Raw genomic sequence first — 16,371 nt, 5'->3', positions numbered from 1 at the left:
AGTAGAGGAAGTGGTGGGCCTGGGGTTTGAACCCATCTGACTCCAGAGGCAGGGTCTTGCTACATTCAGTGACCAATGCCGATGCAGTTGCTGTTCTGGGGACCTTAACCCAGAGCCTAGCACAGAGAGAACCCCTTAAAAAGCGTGGGTTCTACAGTTTGTTCCTCCCAGCTACTCTGGGTCAGGCAGGGGCCTCATCCCTCATGATGCCACATCCATCCAGGGAGGTGTCCCGGGGATCAATGCCAGGCCTGGGTGTTGCAGTGGGGAAGGGAGAGGGGGGACAGGGCCTCTCCTGGCCAGTCCTCCCACCCTCTCGCGTCCTTCCTGGGCAGGCCCATGCTCTGTTGGCCACAGAGGCCCACTCGAGAGGAAGGGCTGGGTGGGACGAGCAGAGGGCCTGGAGCAGCAAGGGAGGCAGGTCTCAGCTGTGAGGCTCAGGACAGGGCGGCTTGTCTGACACCCCACCTGGGAATACGCCCAGGACCCCTCTCCGCTGCTGCTGTTCCCGGGCTGTGCAGTCGTGGAGGCCGGGACGCAGACCCCAGCTCTGCCCCGGTTCTGGCGGAGACAAGTGAGGGGACGCCTGTGGGTGACACAGTGCTAAGCAGTCCCGCTGGGAAAACCAACTCCGCCGGACCTGGGCAGTCACTTCCCTGTCCGGTCCGCTTCCTCTGCTCTCATCAGGCACAGACCACCCTCCCCTTCCAGAGGGATGCAGGCCCTCCCCGAACCACAGGAATGTCAGAGAGTTTGCTCCCCCCTAACCTCCCCAGCCATGGCCCTTTGTGCCAGAGCCAACGCTGCCCCTGGCCTGGCCAGCAGGACCAGTCACACCTAGGAATAACCTGTGGCCCACGATTTCCAGTTCATTCCTGTCTCATTGACCCAGGATTCCATTCCATAGAACACGTGTGTGCAGAGCACCCACTGAGGGTCAGGCTTTGGGACTACAGGTGGAGTGAGACCCCGCCCCACCCAGGGAAACGGGGACCACAGAGACAGGGAGGCAAAGGGGAGCAGGAGGGGTAACCACCAGCTGAGCACAGGGCAGGGGAGACATTTCAGATGGAGGCAAGGGCTCAGGGAAGTCAGGGCATGGAGAGGATTAGCTTTCCATCATGGCTGAGCCCCCAGGAGCGGGAGGATGCGGTGGGAGGCAGGCAGTTAGCTTAGCGTCACCAGGGAGCCATGGAGGAGTTTAGGGCTGGGGAGAGGGGTGGGTTGAATGGAGAGGAAGGCAGAGAAGGTGCTGTCATTTTCACGTGGGCGAGGGGCAAGGAGGCTGTGAGCAAGGTTCCTAGAAGTCACAGGGGCTCTTGTGGCCCAAGAAGGTGGGGGACAGCCCTCACCGGTTTGGCTCAGTGGACAGCACGTCGGCCTGCGGACTCAAGGGTCCCAGGTTCAATTCCGGTTAAGGGCACATCCCAGTGGGAAGTGTGCAGGAGGCAGCTGATCGATGTTTCTCTCCCATCGATGTTTCTAACTCTATCCCTCTCCCTTCCTCCCTGTAAAAAAAAAATCAATAAAATATATTTACATTTTTTTTTAAAAGCAAGAAAAAGAAGAAGGCGGGGGCCAGAGATGGAGAAAGGCTCTGGGTGCCAGAGTTGGGCCCGTCTGCCAGGCAGGATCAAGAGCGGAGGCTGAATGGGGTGCGAGTGTGTCCCCAGTCCCACTCGTGCCTCTGAAGGGAAAGGCTCTGGGTGGAGCCTGGCTGTGGCTGAAAACAAAACCTCTGCCAGGAGAGCCCAGAAAGTGCCTGCTGGGAGAAGGCTTCCCTCTCCTGAAGTTTCCTCACTCAGCCCCTGGGCCCACATACTAGTGGACACCTGGGGTGGGGGTCCCCCGTGGTGAGGGCACAGATGATGGCCAGAGGGCCTGGGCGACCACACAGCAGGTCCAGGGTCCCGCCTGACGCTCCCCCCGGGGGACAGAAAATGGCTTGTGAGCTATCGCCAGGGAAAAAGCAATCGGTGCAGAACAGAGCTCGGGGACTGGGGATGAGTCACCCGGACACCGCATGATAAATGGCCAGCTGCTGGCATCATCGACAGCCACGCTGAGCTCATTCTGAAGGCAGAACCCCTTTTCACCCTGATTTTTTAACTCTGATTTGAGGACAATCAGAGGCAGAGACAGAAAGAGAACAGCGTCTGTGAGGAGGCAAATGCCTGCAGGGGTGGGCGGTGGGTGGTGTGAGAGTGATGGCAAGGGGGCTTAGTCGGCTTTCTCTGCTGTGTCTCTAACCTTCAATTTTTGATCCATTTCCCCCTTTCTCTGGAGGACACACCCCTCTGCCTCGCCCGGACCCCACCCAGGGACTGGAAACTCCCTCAGGGCCTCCGAGTGTGCCCTGCGCTGGTCCAATCCAGCATGCTTTTTCCCACGGACTCCACACACGTCTTTATAGTAAGTGCTACAATTATTCTCCTTTTATGAAAGGGACCCTGAGGCTCAGAGAAGTGCGCTCCTTTGTCCAAGTCGCTCCCAGAACATGCCTGCTGGACCCCAGAGGGGTGGCACTACACCAGCACCCACCTGGGCACTGTCTTGCGTGCCCCCAGACGGACTGGGAGGTGAGCAGCGTGGAGGAGGGCGCTGGGCCGCAGAGACCAGACACAGAGGCGAAGCTGAGGGGCATCCAGTGGAGGAAGCAAGACTTGGCGGGAAACCCAAGCCAAGAGCCCTCTCCCCGCAGCCCGTGGCGTCCGCAGGAGGCCGAGACCCCAGCGCGCAGGACAGCAGCCCGCAGTGGGGAGCCAGAGGGGGTGCGCCATCGGAGCGCAGTACTGGTTCGTGCCCAAAGGGAAAACACGGGGCGCACCCTGACTCCCCATCTCCCTGCAGCACCTCGCAGCGCTCCGGGCAGCCCCGAGAGGGGCAGGAGGGCACGCCTGGCAGCTCTCTCCAGAGCTCAGGGAGCCTCCGAAGCTTCTTGGAACTGTGGTGAGCTGGGTCCTCCGGACTGAGAGATACCCCCCCGCCCCCCGAGACTCAGAGACATAGAGACAAAGAGAGACCGCGTCCGGGAAAAAGAAGGCTGGAGCCGGGGAGGAGAGGGAGCTAGAGCCGCGGCCAGGAGCGGGCGGCGAGGGCGCGCGCGGGGCCGAACATCCGATCGTGGGAAAGTGAGTGTCCGGCGGAAGGCGGGTGAGTAACGGGCGGACGGACCGACGGGTCGCAGGGCCAGGAAGGCGGGGAGGAGCGCAGCATCCTCGCCCGCAGCCTAAGCCCAGGCGCACGGGTCCCAGAGCGCCGGGCGGACCACCTTTGTCACCGCGCGCAGGTGCGGCGGGGGGCGGGGCGGGCCGGGCCGGGCCTTACCTGGACGGACGGACGGCGAGGCGGGGACCGAGGGACGTCGGGCCGAGAGCCTGCGGGAGCCGAACGCAGCCGAGGGCCGAGCCGCGGAGCGGGGCCGGCGCGGAGAGGTGCGCGGGCGGCGGAGGATGCGCCCGGGCTGCGCGGGGGCTGGAGGAAGGGGCGGGGGGCGCGGGCGGGCGGGAGGGGGGGGGGGGGGGCGGGGAAAGGGCGGGGGAGCGGGCTCCGAGGCCCCCCGCGAAGGGGCAGCCCCGGGCCGGGCCGGACCGCGCGCTCCCCGGGCGCGCCCTCGCCAGCTGCGCTCGGCGTGCCGGGCCGCTCCCCGGAGGCCCAGCCGCCGCCGCCGCGAGGGCGCGGGGCGGACAAAGGAACAGACAAAGGCGGGCGCAGCCGGGCGGCGCCGCGGGCCCCGGGCGAGGCGGGCCCGCTCCTCCGGGTGCGTAAGAGCCTTCGCCGCGCGGCCCGGGGCGCGGGGGGCGCGGGGGGGCGGGCGGGGCGCGGGCAGCGGCGGCGCCTCTGGAGCGGCCCCGCGGGGAGCGAGCGACAAAGGGCCACGGCGGGGGGTCCCTGGTGGACCCCAACAATGGATCGGAGCGGAGCGCTCAGCTGCTGCCGCGGCTGGCCGGGTGGGGGCCGGCGGGTCCCCAAAAGGATTATTCCGCCCGGTCTGTCAATGGGACCGGAGAAACGCCGGTGGCGAGGGAGGCGGACCCGGCGCGGCGGGGCCTGTGTAGCCCCCGAAAGTACGCCAAGTGGGGGGCGGGGTTCTGGGGGAGCTCGCTCTGGGATGTGAGGGTTTGGAGTCTTCACAGCTCTGCCTGGTGAGATTCCCGGGCGCTGGTGACTGCACCAGTGCTTACCCTCCCCCCCTCCGCGCTCCGGGAAAGGAAGCCAGGCAATCCCTCTACCCAAGCATCACACACACACTCACACACACACACACACACACTCACACCCACACTCACACCCACTACACACACACATACATTCACACACACACTCACTCACACACTACACACACACACACGCACACACACTACACACACACACATACATTCACACACACACTCACACTCACACACACTACGCGCACACACATACATTCACACACACACTCACACTCACACACACTACACACACACACACACTACACACACATACATTCACACACACACTCACACACACTACACGCACACACGCACGCATACACACACACATACATTCACACACACACTCACACTCACACACACTACGCACACACACATACATTCACACACACACTCACACACACACACACACTACACACACACATACATTCACACACACACACGCACGCACACACGCACGCACACGGACCGCCTCTCGCCACGCCTTGTCCAAAGTCTGCCTGAAGCTCCCCAGCCCGGCTCCGCCCGGACAAAGCCAGCGCCAGAGACTGGCTCATCCATCACCGCTCGGGGCGCCACGGCCCGCCGACCCCGGGAGTCCGGGAATGCTGTGCGATGGCTCCCGCGGCCCCCATAACTCACGGCGGGGTCAGGGGCCACGGGCGCTGCAGAGATCAAAGAGCCGCAGTCTCAGAGCCTGGCGCCTGGAGCTCAGCCGCGGCTTCCATGTCCACTGTTTTTCTTTTTATTTGTTTGGTTTTGTTTTTGTTTTCTTACCTGAGCGTGTGGCACATCATGGCTCAGCGGCTTAAGAGCTCTGCTCGGTCAGGTTGGATGCCTGGGCTCCTCTTCTGATGATGCCATTCCCGTCTCTTTGGGGCAAATCGCTTAACCTCTCTGAGCTCATCCTCATCTCCAACTCTCAGGGTTCAAGGATTAAGTGCAAGGCCCTGGCTTCGGAGGAAATGCTCTAGATTCACAATCAGCTGCTATCGTGGTTGTCATAGTCTCAACCGGATGGCGGTTGGTGAAAGGGCTAGACTGCTTATTCACGGTCCCTTAGCCCTGAATGCCTGTTGAACACCTACTGTGTGCCAGCTCCGTTCTGGGCACTGGGGCTACAGGAATGAGCACCATGAACCAGACTCCCTGCCCTCACGGAGCTGACATTCTAGGGAAGGAGACAGGTGAGAGGCAAGTGAACATATATCTGTATCACATGTCAGATGGTGATTCGTGCTATAAAAAAAAAAAAAAAAAGCAAGCAGCATCGGGAGAGAAAACATGAAAGGGAAGAGCTGTTTTACATAAGTTTTTGAGGAAAGGCCTCTTTGGGAAGGCCGTTTTCTCACAAAGAAAATCAGGTAATGAGCCGCGGGGAGGAGAGCGGTGCAGGCAGAAGGAAGAAGCAGTGCAAAGGTCCTGTGACCGGAGAGCGCTTGGTGTTTGGGAAAGGAAAGCAGGGCTGGAGCGCAGAGAGATGATGTCAGAGATGGAGAGGATCATGGGAGCATGCAAAGGCCACAGTAAGAACCTTGACTTTTAGTCTGAGTGCGATGGCAGTCGTTGGAGGGTTATGAGCAAAGCAGTGATATGATCTGACTTGGTTTTTTTTTGTTTTTTTTAAATACATTTTATTGATTTCTTACAGAGAGGAAGGGAGAGGGATAGACAGTTAGAAGCAACGATGAGAGAGAAACATCAATCAGATGCCTCCTGCACATCCCCTACTGGGGATGTGCCTGCAACCAAGGTACATGCCCTTGACCGGAATTGAACCTGGGACCTTTCAGTCTGCAGGCTGACGCTCTATCCACAGAGCCAAACCAGTTTTAGCAATCCAGATGAATCTTGCTAAGGCATAAAAGTCAGGCATAAGAGGCCAGAGATTGCATGACCGAGTTGATACGAAATGTCCAGAAGAGGCAAGTCCATAGAGATAGAAAGTAGACATAGTGGTTGCCAGGGCTTGGGGGCAGGGGGAGATTGGGGAGTGACTGCTAATGTGTGTGGCATTTTTTTTTGGGGGTGATGAAAGTGTTCTGGAATTAGACAGTGGTGACTGATGCTCAACTTTGTGACTCTACTAAAAATCACGGGATTACACACCTTGACAGGGTGAACTCGCCCCGTGGTATGGCTAAGTGACAGAGCGTTGGCCTGTGCACCAAAGAGCCTTGGGTTCGATTCTGGCCATGGGCATGTCCCTGGGTTGCAGATTCATTCTAACCCCTGTAGGAGCATGAGCAGGAGGCAACTAATCGATGTGTCTTTCACATTGATGTTTCTCTCCCACTCTCTCTCTCTTTCCCTCCCTCCCTTCTTTCACTCTCTCTGAAAAGCAATGAAAAACATATCCTCGGGTGAGAATTAACAAAACAAAAAGGGGGGGGGTGAACCTTGTGGTTTGTGAGTTGTATCTTAATAGAGAAGTTATTTTTTAAAAGTGGCAGTTGAGCTGGATCAAGGGTTTACAACCCTGTGGTCCAGGATGACCTCAGAGGGCCCAGGCACCCCTAAAATTGTGGAAGACATTTAGTGTCTCTGAGCATTTGGATAGAGGTTCAGATTTCAAGAAGAGATGACCTTTAAGGTCTTCCTGACCAACAAGGGGTCAAGGACATGGGGAGTCAGCTGACCCAGGTCTGGGGAGGGATGGCAAACTGGACTCTGCCTGGCTGGAGGGTTGGAAGGGCCCAGGGTTACTGGCCTACATCAGGGCTTTGAGTCTGAAGAGGGGAGTGGATGCCAGGGTCTGGGCAGCTGTGCAGGCCAGGCCTCACACCAGAAGCCCAGATGAGAGGGGAGAGGAGCTGTCTGTCTGCCTTAGGCCCTTGTACAGGCATCTGGGGCCAGGAGGGTGCATGTCCTTCCTTCGGGCACCTTGAAGCCTGCCTGGTGCTCTGGGACATGAAAACGAGGCAGGAGCGACACCACTAAGGGTGCTTTGGGTGGGGTTTTGAAAAGCATGATGACTGGACCTGAGTGTCGGGTCTAGGGGCTTAGATACTGTGTGAAAGATGAGACAGGAGGCCAGAGACCAGGACACAGGCTTTATTGGAGGAGAAGGAACCCTGCCGGGCTGCCTCCCAATGGAAGAGAGCACATGTGCAGGGTGAACACGCCTTTTGAGGGGAGGAAAGGGAAGGGGTGGGGCTTAGGGTACTCGGCACGCGCTGATTGGTGGTTTCATGTAAGGCACATGATTAGGGACCTAGAGACTTAGGAATCCGGGGCTTAGGGTATTTGGCAGGTGCTGATGAGTGGTTCAATGTACAGTCCATATAAGGTGCCTGGTTAGGTGCTCAGGAATGTTTGTGCTGCAGATACAGGTTACATCATACGCCGTCCATCAGTTGGGGGGGGGGGGTCTGTCACTGTGTGTCCATTTCAATGTCATTGTCATTACTGCCATTAGTTGAGCATTGATGTGCCAGGCATTGTGCACTTTATATTTTCCCAAACGGTATTTTATGTACGCCCATCCAGCTCTATGGAATTGTTATTACTACTATTCCAGTTTACAAGTGAGAAAACTGAGGCTGAGAGAGAGAAGGGCCCAAGAGCTGTGGTGGCAGAGAAACAGCAGGTTGGATACACGAGCAGCGGGGGGATATGAGGGCACTGCGGCGAGCATCCCACATCTGTGGCTTCCTTTCGAAAGCAGCTCTTCTCTGCACACCGCGCCAAAGCGCTGAAATCAAAGGTCTTTGCTCCCCGTCTGGACTGTTAGGCTAGGAGTCCGGTAAGTGGCAATGAGCCACTGTCTGCCATGGTTTCATCCCTCCATTCTTTCATCCACTCGCTGAACACTCATCCATTGAGAACCTGGGTTTGGCCAGGCACTGGGTGAGGTACTGAACCAAAAGAATGAGGTTGTCTTGAAACCGGTTTGGCTCAGTGGATAGAGTGTAAGCCTGCGGACTGAAAGGTCCCGGATTCGATTTTGGTCAAGGGCATGTACCTTGGTTACGGGCACGTCCCTGGTAGGGGGTGTGCAAGAGGCAGCTGATCGATGTTTCTCTCTCATCGATGTTTCTAACTCTCTATCCCTCTCCCTTTCTCTCTGTAAAAAAATCAATTATTATTATTTTTTTAAGAATGAGGTTAGGTCTCTGCTTAAGGCTTGTCCCAACTGGCTGGTCCCTGAGCACTGGGGCGGGACTGTCACCAGGCTGGATGTGGCTGACTCTGTGACTCCCCCACCTGCCTGTGTTTGGTGTCCTGGGAACCTTAGGCAGGGCTTGGGCCCATGATTTCGCCTGTGACCAGCCTGGTGCGTATGGGAGGGACTTGGAAAGCCTCTTGGCGGTCTGGACACTGTTGCCTGTTGCTTTTCCCAGTTCACTCATTGTGTGCTTGCTCAGGAACCCTCTTTGGCTGGTGCAGGCCTTGGTCTTTGCAAGGCTTTTCTTTGCAAGGCTTTGTGGCATCCTGCCTTCTCTTAGTTTCCATTTAAATGTCCCCTGGGAGTGATTTTTCTCTCTGTCCCCATTGCACACCCTCAGGGACCTGCTCCAGTTGGCAAATAAGCTCTCCCTCCTCCTAAACGTCCACCCTTCCCTCCCAGACACCCTCCTGCATATTGTCCTTAGGGAGAAAAATATGCAAATGACTCTGAAAAACAATCTCCCAGCAACTGGGTATTCATAAATGTAATAAATTAACCCCATAATGTAATCTGGGTCCCTCGGCCATCCATCATGCTGATGAGATTAAGATATGAGAAACCAGATGCCGCGGAGCCCTGAGGATGGAAATGACAGATGAGTTTGCATAGAGCTCCCCTCCAGCCCCTGGTCCCTGCCCCGCCCCAGCCTTTTGGCCCCCATGGAACTCAAGGCCATTAGAGGCTTAGGAATATCTGTCCAGCGGGTTCATGTCACAGATGAGGAGAAGAAGCCTTATTAGAATTAGGGGTCAGGTCGGTTCCAATCCTCATCTGTCTCCCACCTGCTTTCCTCTGTGTGTGGCTGACTCTGAACCCAAGCCCTGAGCCTAGGTTTTTTTTTTTTTATCTATGGGCTTTGACAAAGTGGGTACCCCAGGGTTAATCCAAGGTCGTTGGGACCTCAGTTTCCCAGTTGGAAAAATGTAAGTGGTGGGCTGTCCGTCCTCTAAGATTTCTCTGGAGTTCCTTTAAAAAAAAAAAAAAATAAAATATATATATATATATATATATATATATATATATATATATATATATTATTGATTTTTTACAGAGAGGAATGGAGAGGGATAGAGAGTTAGAAACATCGATGAGGGAGAAACATTGATCAGCTGCCTCCTGCACACCCCCTACTGGGGATGTGCCCGCAACCAAGGTACATGCCCTTGACCAGAATCGAACCTGTGACCATTCAGTCCGCTCTATCCACTGAGCCAAACCGGCCAGGGTTCTTTGGAGTTCTTTAGCTGCGTGTCAGGAGACCTTTGTGAGTGGCTTGCACTGTGTCTTCTCAGGAGGGCCCAGGGCCTGGCTGCTTGCACACATGCCCTGGAGGCCATCCCTCAACTGTGGCTGGGCTCTGAGCTTCTAGGGGGCCCTTTACAAGGAACTGCCACTTCCTGTCCCCATGGAAAAGCTACTTGGGTAGCCACCAGAGCAAGCATGTCAGACTTGCGGCCTGCTGGCCCCCAGGATGAGTTTGACATGCTTGCTCCAGAGAGAGGTAGAGAGGGATGTCCTCTAAGGATGTCCACTTTCCCCCGTGCCCAAAGCATCACAATAATTAAACCTCAAGGAGTCAGGGATGCCTCTACAAACCAGTGAGCTGCTTGGCTGGCTCTGTGTGAAAATGGTTCTCCCAGGCAAGGCGGGGTGTGAGCAGGGTCCCCACGTCTGGGGAAGAGTCGCTGTGGCCCAACTGTGCCGCCAGGTGCATCTGTCCGTTTGGATTAAGCATTGCCGTTTGATGAAATGCAGACTCTCCTGGGAAACAGCTCAAACCCGTTGTGGTGATGCCCATACTTATTTGGACATCAGGGCCCCTGGGGAGCTTGTTAAAGGGCCGGTGCTGTGCTGTGCACACGGACAGAAGGATCTGGTAGGTGAGCGAGGCCACAGTTCCGTGTTATAATGGGCTCCCCAGGGATGAAGATGTAGATTTCCAAAGACTCCTTTCGAGACCTGCTGTGCCAGCACTCCTGGCTTAATGGGCCAGGTTAGGCATTTTCTCCTCTGCCCCCATCTCGGGGGACGTGTGTAAATGAAGATCTGAAGGCTTCTGGGAGTAAAGCGGGGGTACAGGTCCCCAACAGCCCAGGCTGGATCTGTGTACCCACAGAGGAGCGGAATTACTGACAAGCTCTTGGAGGTCAGTGACAAGGTTTAGGACTTCTGGTCCTGACTTATTGTTTCCCGGAAGCCCACAGCCACTTCTCTGACCTTAGGGGCCGAAAATAAGTGTGATTCCTGGAGTCAGACTAGAATTGAGAACTGGGCTTGTCCTCCCACTGTGTGATTTTGGCAGATTAGAGAACTCTGTGCCTGATGTACCGTCTAGTAAGTGGGGCTGTGTCATGGCTGCTTAGCTCCTAAGGTTAACGAGGGAATGAAGGAAATCAATGCTTGAACATAAGTACTCAATCCATGTTAGTAATCATTTTAATATTAATCATGATCTCCCAGAGGCCTCACAGCCCTTTCAGAGTCCAGGGGGAGGAGGAGCGGGAGGGGATGACTCCAGAGCTGGTGGCAGAAGACACCTTCGCCCGCCCCTCCCTCTATGGTTGTGTGACATTTTATAATACTTCGCTCCTCTGAACCTCGTTGGCTCTTTGTGAAATAGACAATTAACAGTAAGTGTCGCGTAGAGTTGTTGAGAGACTTTAGTGAGATAATCCGTGGACACACACAACCCAGCGGCTGGTATAGCAAGGCCAGCTGTTGTTAGGATGCCTGGGCCTGGGAGGCCTAGCCGGGCTGGTAGGTCGGGGGCGGGGGCGTCGCAGGTGCCGCCGGGTCCTCCCCTGTCCCCGCCCCGGAGCCGGCGGATTCGCTTTCGGTTGGGCCGCCGATTCCGGGAACCGAGGCAGAGGCCGGAGCCGGCGGCAGAGGTCGCTGTCCACAGTTCCCAGCCGTGACCTCCACCTGCTCCGCACCGGCCTCGCGTACCCACCCCCTTACCGCGCCACCTGAAGCGAGAGAAATGCCCTGGGGAGGAAGGCTCGTAGCGATCCGACCGGGAGCCCAAAACTGCCTTTTTCCACCCGAAAGTGAAAGGAGGCGGCGTGGCTCCCCGAGTTCTCCAGCGCGGAGGCGTGGCCCCGTCCATTACAAAGCCCCGCCCCTCGGAGGCTCCGCCCCGACCGCTGGAGGAGTGGCGTGTCCCCGCCCCCTCTAAGGTCCCGCCTACCGGAGGCCCCGCCCCCCGCACTGCTGCTTCCGCCCCCGCTCCGGCCGCCGGGGGGAGTGGGCGTGGCCCAGCGCGGCCTCCGGGACCGGCCGCCGCCGCGCCGCGCACGTCACGAAGCGGCGCCCCGCCGCGCGGGCTGAGCGGGAGGCGCCAGTGGTCGGGGCCAGGGTTCCCCGCGCGGGGCCCGAGCCGCGACCGGCGACCCGAGGCCGGAGCCGGTACCGCGGGAGGGGAAAGGGCGGGACTCGCTCCGGGGAGGGACCACCCGGGCGGGGGTGGAGCCTTCTTCCAGCCCGGTGTCTCCTCCCGCGCGTGCCGCTTTCCGCCCCGGGCCCTGCGCCTCCGGCTCCTGCGGCCCCTCTGGCCTTTCCTGCCCCGGAGACCGCGGGTGGGTGGCCGGGGAACGGAGGCTCTTCGCGGCGCAGCTGATGCCCCAGAGGTACGACGCCGGCGTGGGGGCCCGTTCCCAGCTGCCCTGATGCTGGGTTCAGGGGTCCCCCCCAGGCGGGGGCGGGCGGGCCCCAGACTGCCTGGGCCTCTGGAACTGGCCCCTCATTCCTGTCCCTCCCCCCCACCAGGTGGCGGGAAGGATGACTACGCTCACGCGACAGGACCTCAACTTTGGCCAAGGTAGAGAGGCCGGACCTCCCTGCCACCGGGGGCGGGGGAGGGAGGGTCTGTGCGGGCGGACTTTGCTGAGCGCCGGCGTGTGCCCCTTGCAGTGGTGGCCGACGTGCTGTGCGAGTTCCTGGAGGTGGCCGTGCACCTGATCCTCTACGTGCGCGAGGTCTACCCGGTGGGCATCTTCCAGAAGCGTAAGAAGTACAACGTGCCTGTCCAGGTGGGCCCCCCAGCCGGGCTGGCGCCCCCGGGCCACCCCCTAGTCACAGGGTGGGCAGGGAGTGGGTTTTAAACCTCTGTCCCACCTTCATTCTCCAGCGGGGGGACCTTGCCTCCAGGCCCTGGCAGCTGCTGGCAGCCTGACAGCCTCCCAACCCTGCTGCAGCGGCTCCTTCCGTCCCCTCTGACCTGGGAGCGCCCCCAGGCGTTGGAGACCAGGTCTTCGCTGTGGCGTTGCCCTGGGCTACGGTTGTATTCTAAAGAGTTCTTAAAGCTGGCCTGGAAGTTGCCCTGAGGTTGGCTTGGGGAGAGTTTTTCTATAAACCTCAGGCACCTCTCTGCCCTCGCTTTCCCTGATTGTAGGTTAAAAGGGAAGCAAAGCCACAAAATACTCCATTCCCAAGTTCTAGAAGTGTCTGCCCCTTAAAGACACTCACTCGGTAAACATTAGAAGAAACGACTGAATACTGACTGGGAGGTGGTAGAAGCTCAGGGTTTGTACTGAGAAAAGGAAAGAGAAACAGCATTGCCTGAGCTGTACCTGACCCTTAGGTATCTAGCTCACCGAAGCCTCACCCTCCCGTTCAGATCTTCACAGATTCCTAACTTTTGAAAACTGATCAGATTGCTGGATCCCCTCTTAAAAAATGCCCCTATACTCAAACACAATTTAGGGGTTTCTCCGACTCTGGGGGAGCTGAAGGACCCTGCATTAGGAAACCCTGATGCTGTAAGTGCTAATGGTGAGCCTGAATTCTTATCTCCCGGCTTCTCCCTGCTGTGGATGCTTCAGAGTCCTGAGCCCCAGGATGGGAAGTTGGCCTCTCCGGTGGGAACCCTAGGGCAGTGCTGGGCCTCTGGCCGCAGGCAGACAGGCTTCGGCTCCTGGAGGGGGTGTGGGAGGTTCCCCAGTGGTGCTGGGGCCTCACCAGCCACATGGCATTGTGTGCAGATGTCCTGCCACCCGGAGTTGAACCAGTATATCCAGGACACGCTGCACTGTGTCAAACCGCTCCTGGAGAAGGTGAGGGCACCAGCCTACCTCACACCCGATACGGCCTGGGGGGATGCTGGACCTTGTAGGGGACCCAGGACTGTCACACCCAGAGGCCTGTTTCCTGCACCCTGGTGACCCCCTGAGCCCAAGGACAGGCCCCAGGACCCATGAGCCACGTGAAAGGTGTGCTGGGCCCCAGATGGTCCTGAGTGGGCCTGCCTGGAGGGTTCTGGGTTCTCACATGTGTTTCTCTCTCCCTACCCCCAAGTTCTATCTGGGCTTCCTCCTCCTATTGTGTCTTCTGTGACCTCCATTGGCGACCCCTATGGGGCCTCGGCCTGTACCACTCACGTCAGGACCTCTCTCCAGTGTCTTGGGGACCCTGGGCCTAGAGGCTGAGCAGGGCTGTGAGTGAGCCCTTTCCCACCCTTCCTTGGGCAGGGAGTTGGAGGGGGGGAGACCCAGTTCTAGAGATTTCTGTCCTTGCAGAATGATGTGGAGAAAGTGGTGGTGGTAATTTTGGACAAAGAGCATCGCCCAGTGGAGAAATTCGTCTTTGAAATTACCCAGCCTCCACTGCTGTCCATCAGGTGAGCTGCCTGTACGCCTTCCACCTGCTAGATGGTGTGAGGTCCTTAGGAATATCCCCCCTTCACGCCTTTGAGCAGCTCCCAGTATACCTTGGGGAAACGCAAGGCATGCCAACCTAACAGGCAGGCCACCCCGTGGTCTCTCTGGACACCACACAGGTTACATGGAGATCCTCCCGTGTCACACGTGGAAAACCACGACCCTGGGGAATGGCTAGGCCCAACCTCCTCTTTTATAGATGCAGAAACTCAGGTCCAGAGATGTGATATGAACTACCCAAATGGTGGCAGAGCCAGGACACAATCCGGGGTCCTACCTTCCCAGGCAAGCCATGTAATCCATAGTCCGGGTAATCCATAGTCCGTTAGAAGTTGGCCTTGGGCAGGAATGTCGGCTGGTCAGCTGCCGGCTTCCTGTGGTGAGGTCAGGACAATAGAATCTGTCCCCGAATGGCCTTGGGCAAGCCCTCTCCCCTCACCGCCGGGGTCCTGGTCCTCAGATGGGAAAGGGGACATTAGCATATTAGAACCACCTACAGGGGCTCCCTCTACCCTTCTCCCCCATCCTGGCTTAGTCAGTCTGGGATGGGGCTCTGCACTGGTTGTATACTCACCTGGTGACAGGTATGCCCGCCCTTAGAAGCCAGCCCTCAGGACTAGAGGGGCTTGGGACCCCTCATCTGCTGTGGAGGGGGGCACCAGGGTGAGAGAAGACCTGCCTCTTCCCTCCTTCCCAGCTCAGACTCCCTGCTGTCTCATGTGGAGCAGCTGCTCCGAGCTTTCATCCTGAAGATCAGCGTGTGTGATGCTGTCCTGGACCACAACCCCCCAGGTGAGCTCACCTCCTGCTGCCTCTTCCCTGGGCGTCTCCATGGCTACCTTGGGCTGGTCCCTAGTGTTCTCACGTTCCTCTGAGCCTTGTCTCTTTTGCTTTTTAGAACTCCTTTAAGTCTGCATCCTCCAGGAACTTCCCTGGTTAACTCCACTCTGTCTTCAGTCTCTGTTTCCTTGTGTCTTAACACTTGGGCTATTTACACTTTGATCTCGGGCTGCTGAGCCAACTGGGGAGGAGGGAAAGACTGCGCCGTGGCAGGCACGGGGTGGCCCAGCCTTGATCACACGCTTGCCTCCGCAGGCTGTACCTTCACCGTTTTGGTGCACACAAGGGAAGCTGCCACTCGCAACATGGAGAAGATCCAGGTCATCAAGGTGAGATGAGACTGGTCAAGGCGGGGGTGGGGCTGTGAGATAGCGGGAGGCTCTGGTAAGCAGATGCCACAGTGCTGAGTGGGCAGGGGTGCTGCCCGTGGGCACTGCACCCATGCCATTGCTTATGACAGTGCCTGGCACCCAGGAGGTTCTTGTTGCGTGCTAACGGTGCGGCCACATACCTGCCATTGCTACACCTGGGCACGCAGCACTGGGAGGAGGGGCTGTGTGCTGGGGCCCCAACTCAGTGCAGCTCTCCTTTCCGACCAGTGTCAGATGGTGCTGGGGGCTTAGGAAATCACTTAGGTTCCCAGCCCAGCTGACCCAGCCTGGGCCTGTCTAGTGGAGGAGCCGGGATTCTGCACTTCCCTAGTGATTCGATGCTCCCCCAAGTCTGAGGACCCCAGCCCTGGAAGTAGAGGGAGGCAAAGCGGGGGCAGGCAGGGCCCAGCCCCTTCCACCCCGTCACCTGGATTCTTCCCTAGGACTTCCCCTGGATCCTGGCGGACGAGCAGGATGTCCACATGCATGACCCCCGGCTGATTCCTCTCAAAACCATGACATCAGACATTTTAAAGGTGAGCTGCATGGGGGCCAGGTTTGTCTTACTTAGGATGTGTTTGAGGCCTTGTGGACATATCTGCCATGAGGCTCCTCCCATCCCACTGTGGCCATACGGCCTGACACTGAGAGAGAGATCTGCCTGCCAGGGGCTTGCACATAGACGCCCTGACTGCCACCTGACACGCTGTGTTCCTGCCCGTTAGATGCAGCTCTATGTGGAAGAACGAGCTCATAAAAACAGCTGAGGGGCTGTCTGCCCCCATGAATGCCACAGCTATCGGACTTGGGGGGCCCCCAGCCTCGCGCAGCGCTGCAGGCCGCCCCGCTTCCAAGTGCTCTTATTGCCTCTGTGCGGACTGCCCACCCTCCAGCCGGAGCTGCTCAGGTCTGATTGCCTTCGTGGAGGAATGGCCCCCCAGGAGGCAGGAGGGGTGCTGGGCTCTGTTTCTCAGCCTCCCGGGGTTCAGCCGGTCAACACTGTCTGTCTCAAATGCTGTGCTGTGAGTTGTTTCAATAAAGGGCCCCAAGGGCTGGCCTGGGCTCTCACTGATTGTAGGAGGAGGGGGCGTGCAGCCAAGTTAACCCCGGGGAAGGGCTGCTTC

General features: G+C 58.1%; 2 protein-coding genes across 6 annotated transcripts in view; one reads left to right on the top strand and one right to left on the bottom strand.

Annotated features, from left to right (window-relative positions):
* Positions 1 to 3,455, bottom strand: part of DRAXIN (dorsal inhibitory axon guidance protein) — a 21,004-nt gene extending 17,549 nt beyond the window's left edge. The window contains exon 1 of the mRNA XM_036461081.2: positions 3,328 to 3,455. The gene's annotated coding sequence lies outside the window, so the exon portion shown is untranslated. The remainder of the gene's footprint in view (positions 1 to 3,327) is intronic.
* Positions 3,370 to 16,302, top strand: MAD2L2 (mitotic arrest deficient 2 like 2). 5 transcript variants are annotated; one of them, XM_036461099.2, is made up of 9 exons: positions 3,370 to 3,434; positions 12,148 to 12,199; positions 12,292 to 12,410; positions 13,362 to 13,433; positions 13,896 to 13,996; positions 14,734 to 14,828; positions 15,132 to 15,205; positions 15,691 to 15,783; positions 15,973 to 16,302. In XM_036461099.2, the coding sequence occupies exons 2-9, from the start codon at positions 12,160 to 12,162 to the stop codon at positions 16,012 to 16,014; spliced, it is 636 nt and encodes a 211-aa protein (XP_036316992.1). In that variant the 5' UTR covers positions 3,370 to 3,434; positions 12,148 to 12,159; the 3' UTR covers positions 16,015 to 16,302. The 5 variants fall into 5 exon arrangements, with proteins under 5 accessions (XP_036316992.1, XP_036316991.1, XP_036316988.1 ...); XM_036461098.2 differs by lacking the exon at positions 3,370 to 3,434 and adding an exon at positions 3,615 to 3,760; XM_036461095.2 differs by lacking the exon at positions 3,370 to 3,434 and adding an exon at positions 11,678 to 11,787.
* Positions 16,303 to 16,371: the final 69 nt, after the last annotated feature.

The sequence above is a fragment of the Pipistrellus kuhlii genome, unplaced genomic scaffold (genome assembly GCF_014108245.1).
Source record: "Pipistrellus kuhlii isolate mPipKuh1 unplaced genomic scaffold, mPipKuh1.p scaffold_m20_p_34, whole genome shotgun sequence".
NCBI lineage: Eukaryota > Metazoa > Chordata > Mammalia > Chiroptera > Vespertilionidae > Pipistrellus > Pipistrellus kuhlii.
This window is presented reverse-complemented; position numbering and strand designations above follow the sequence as displayed.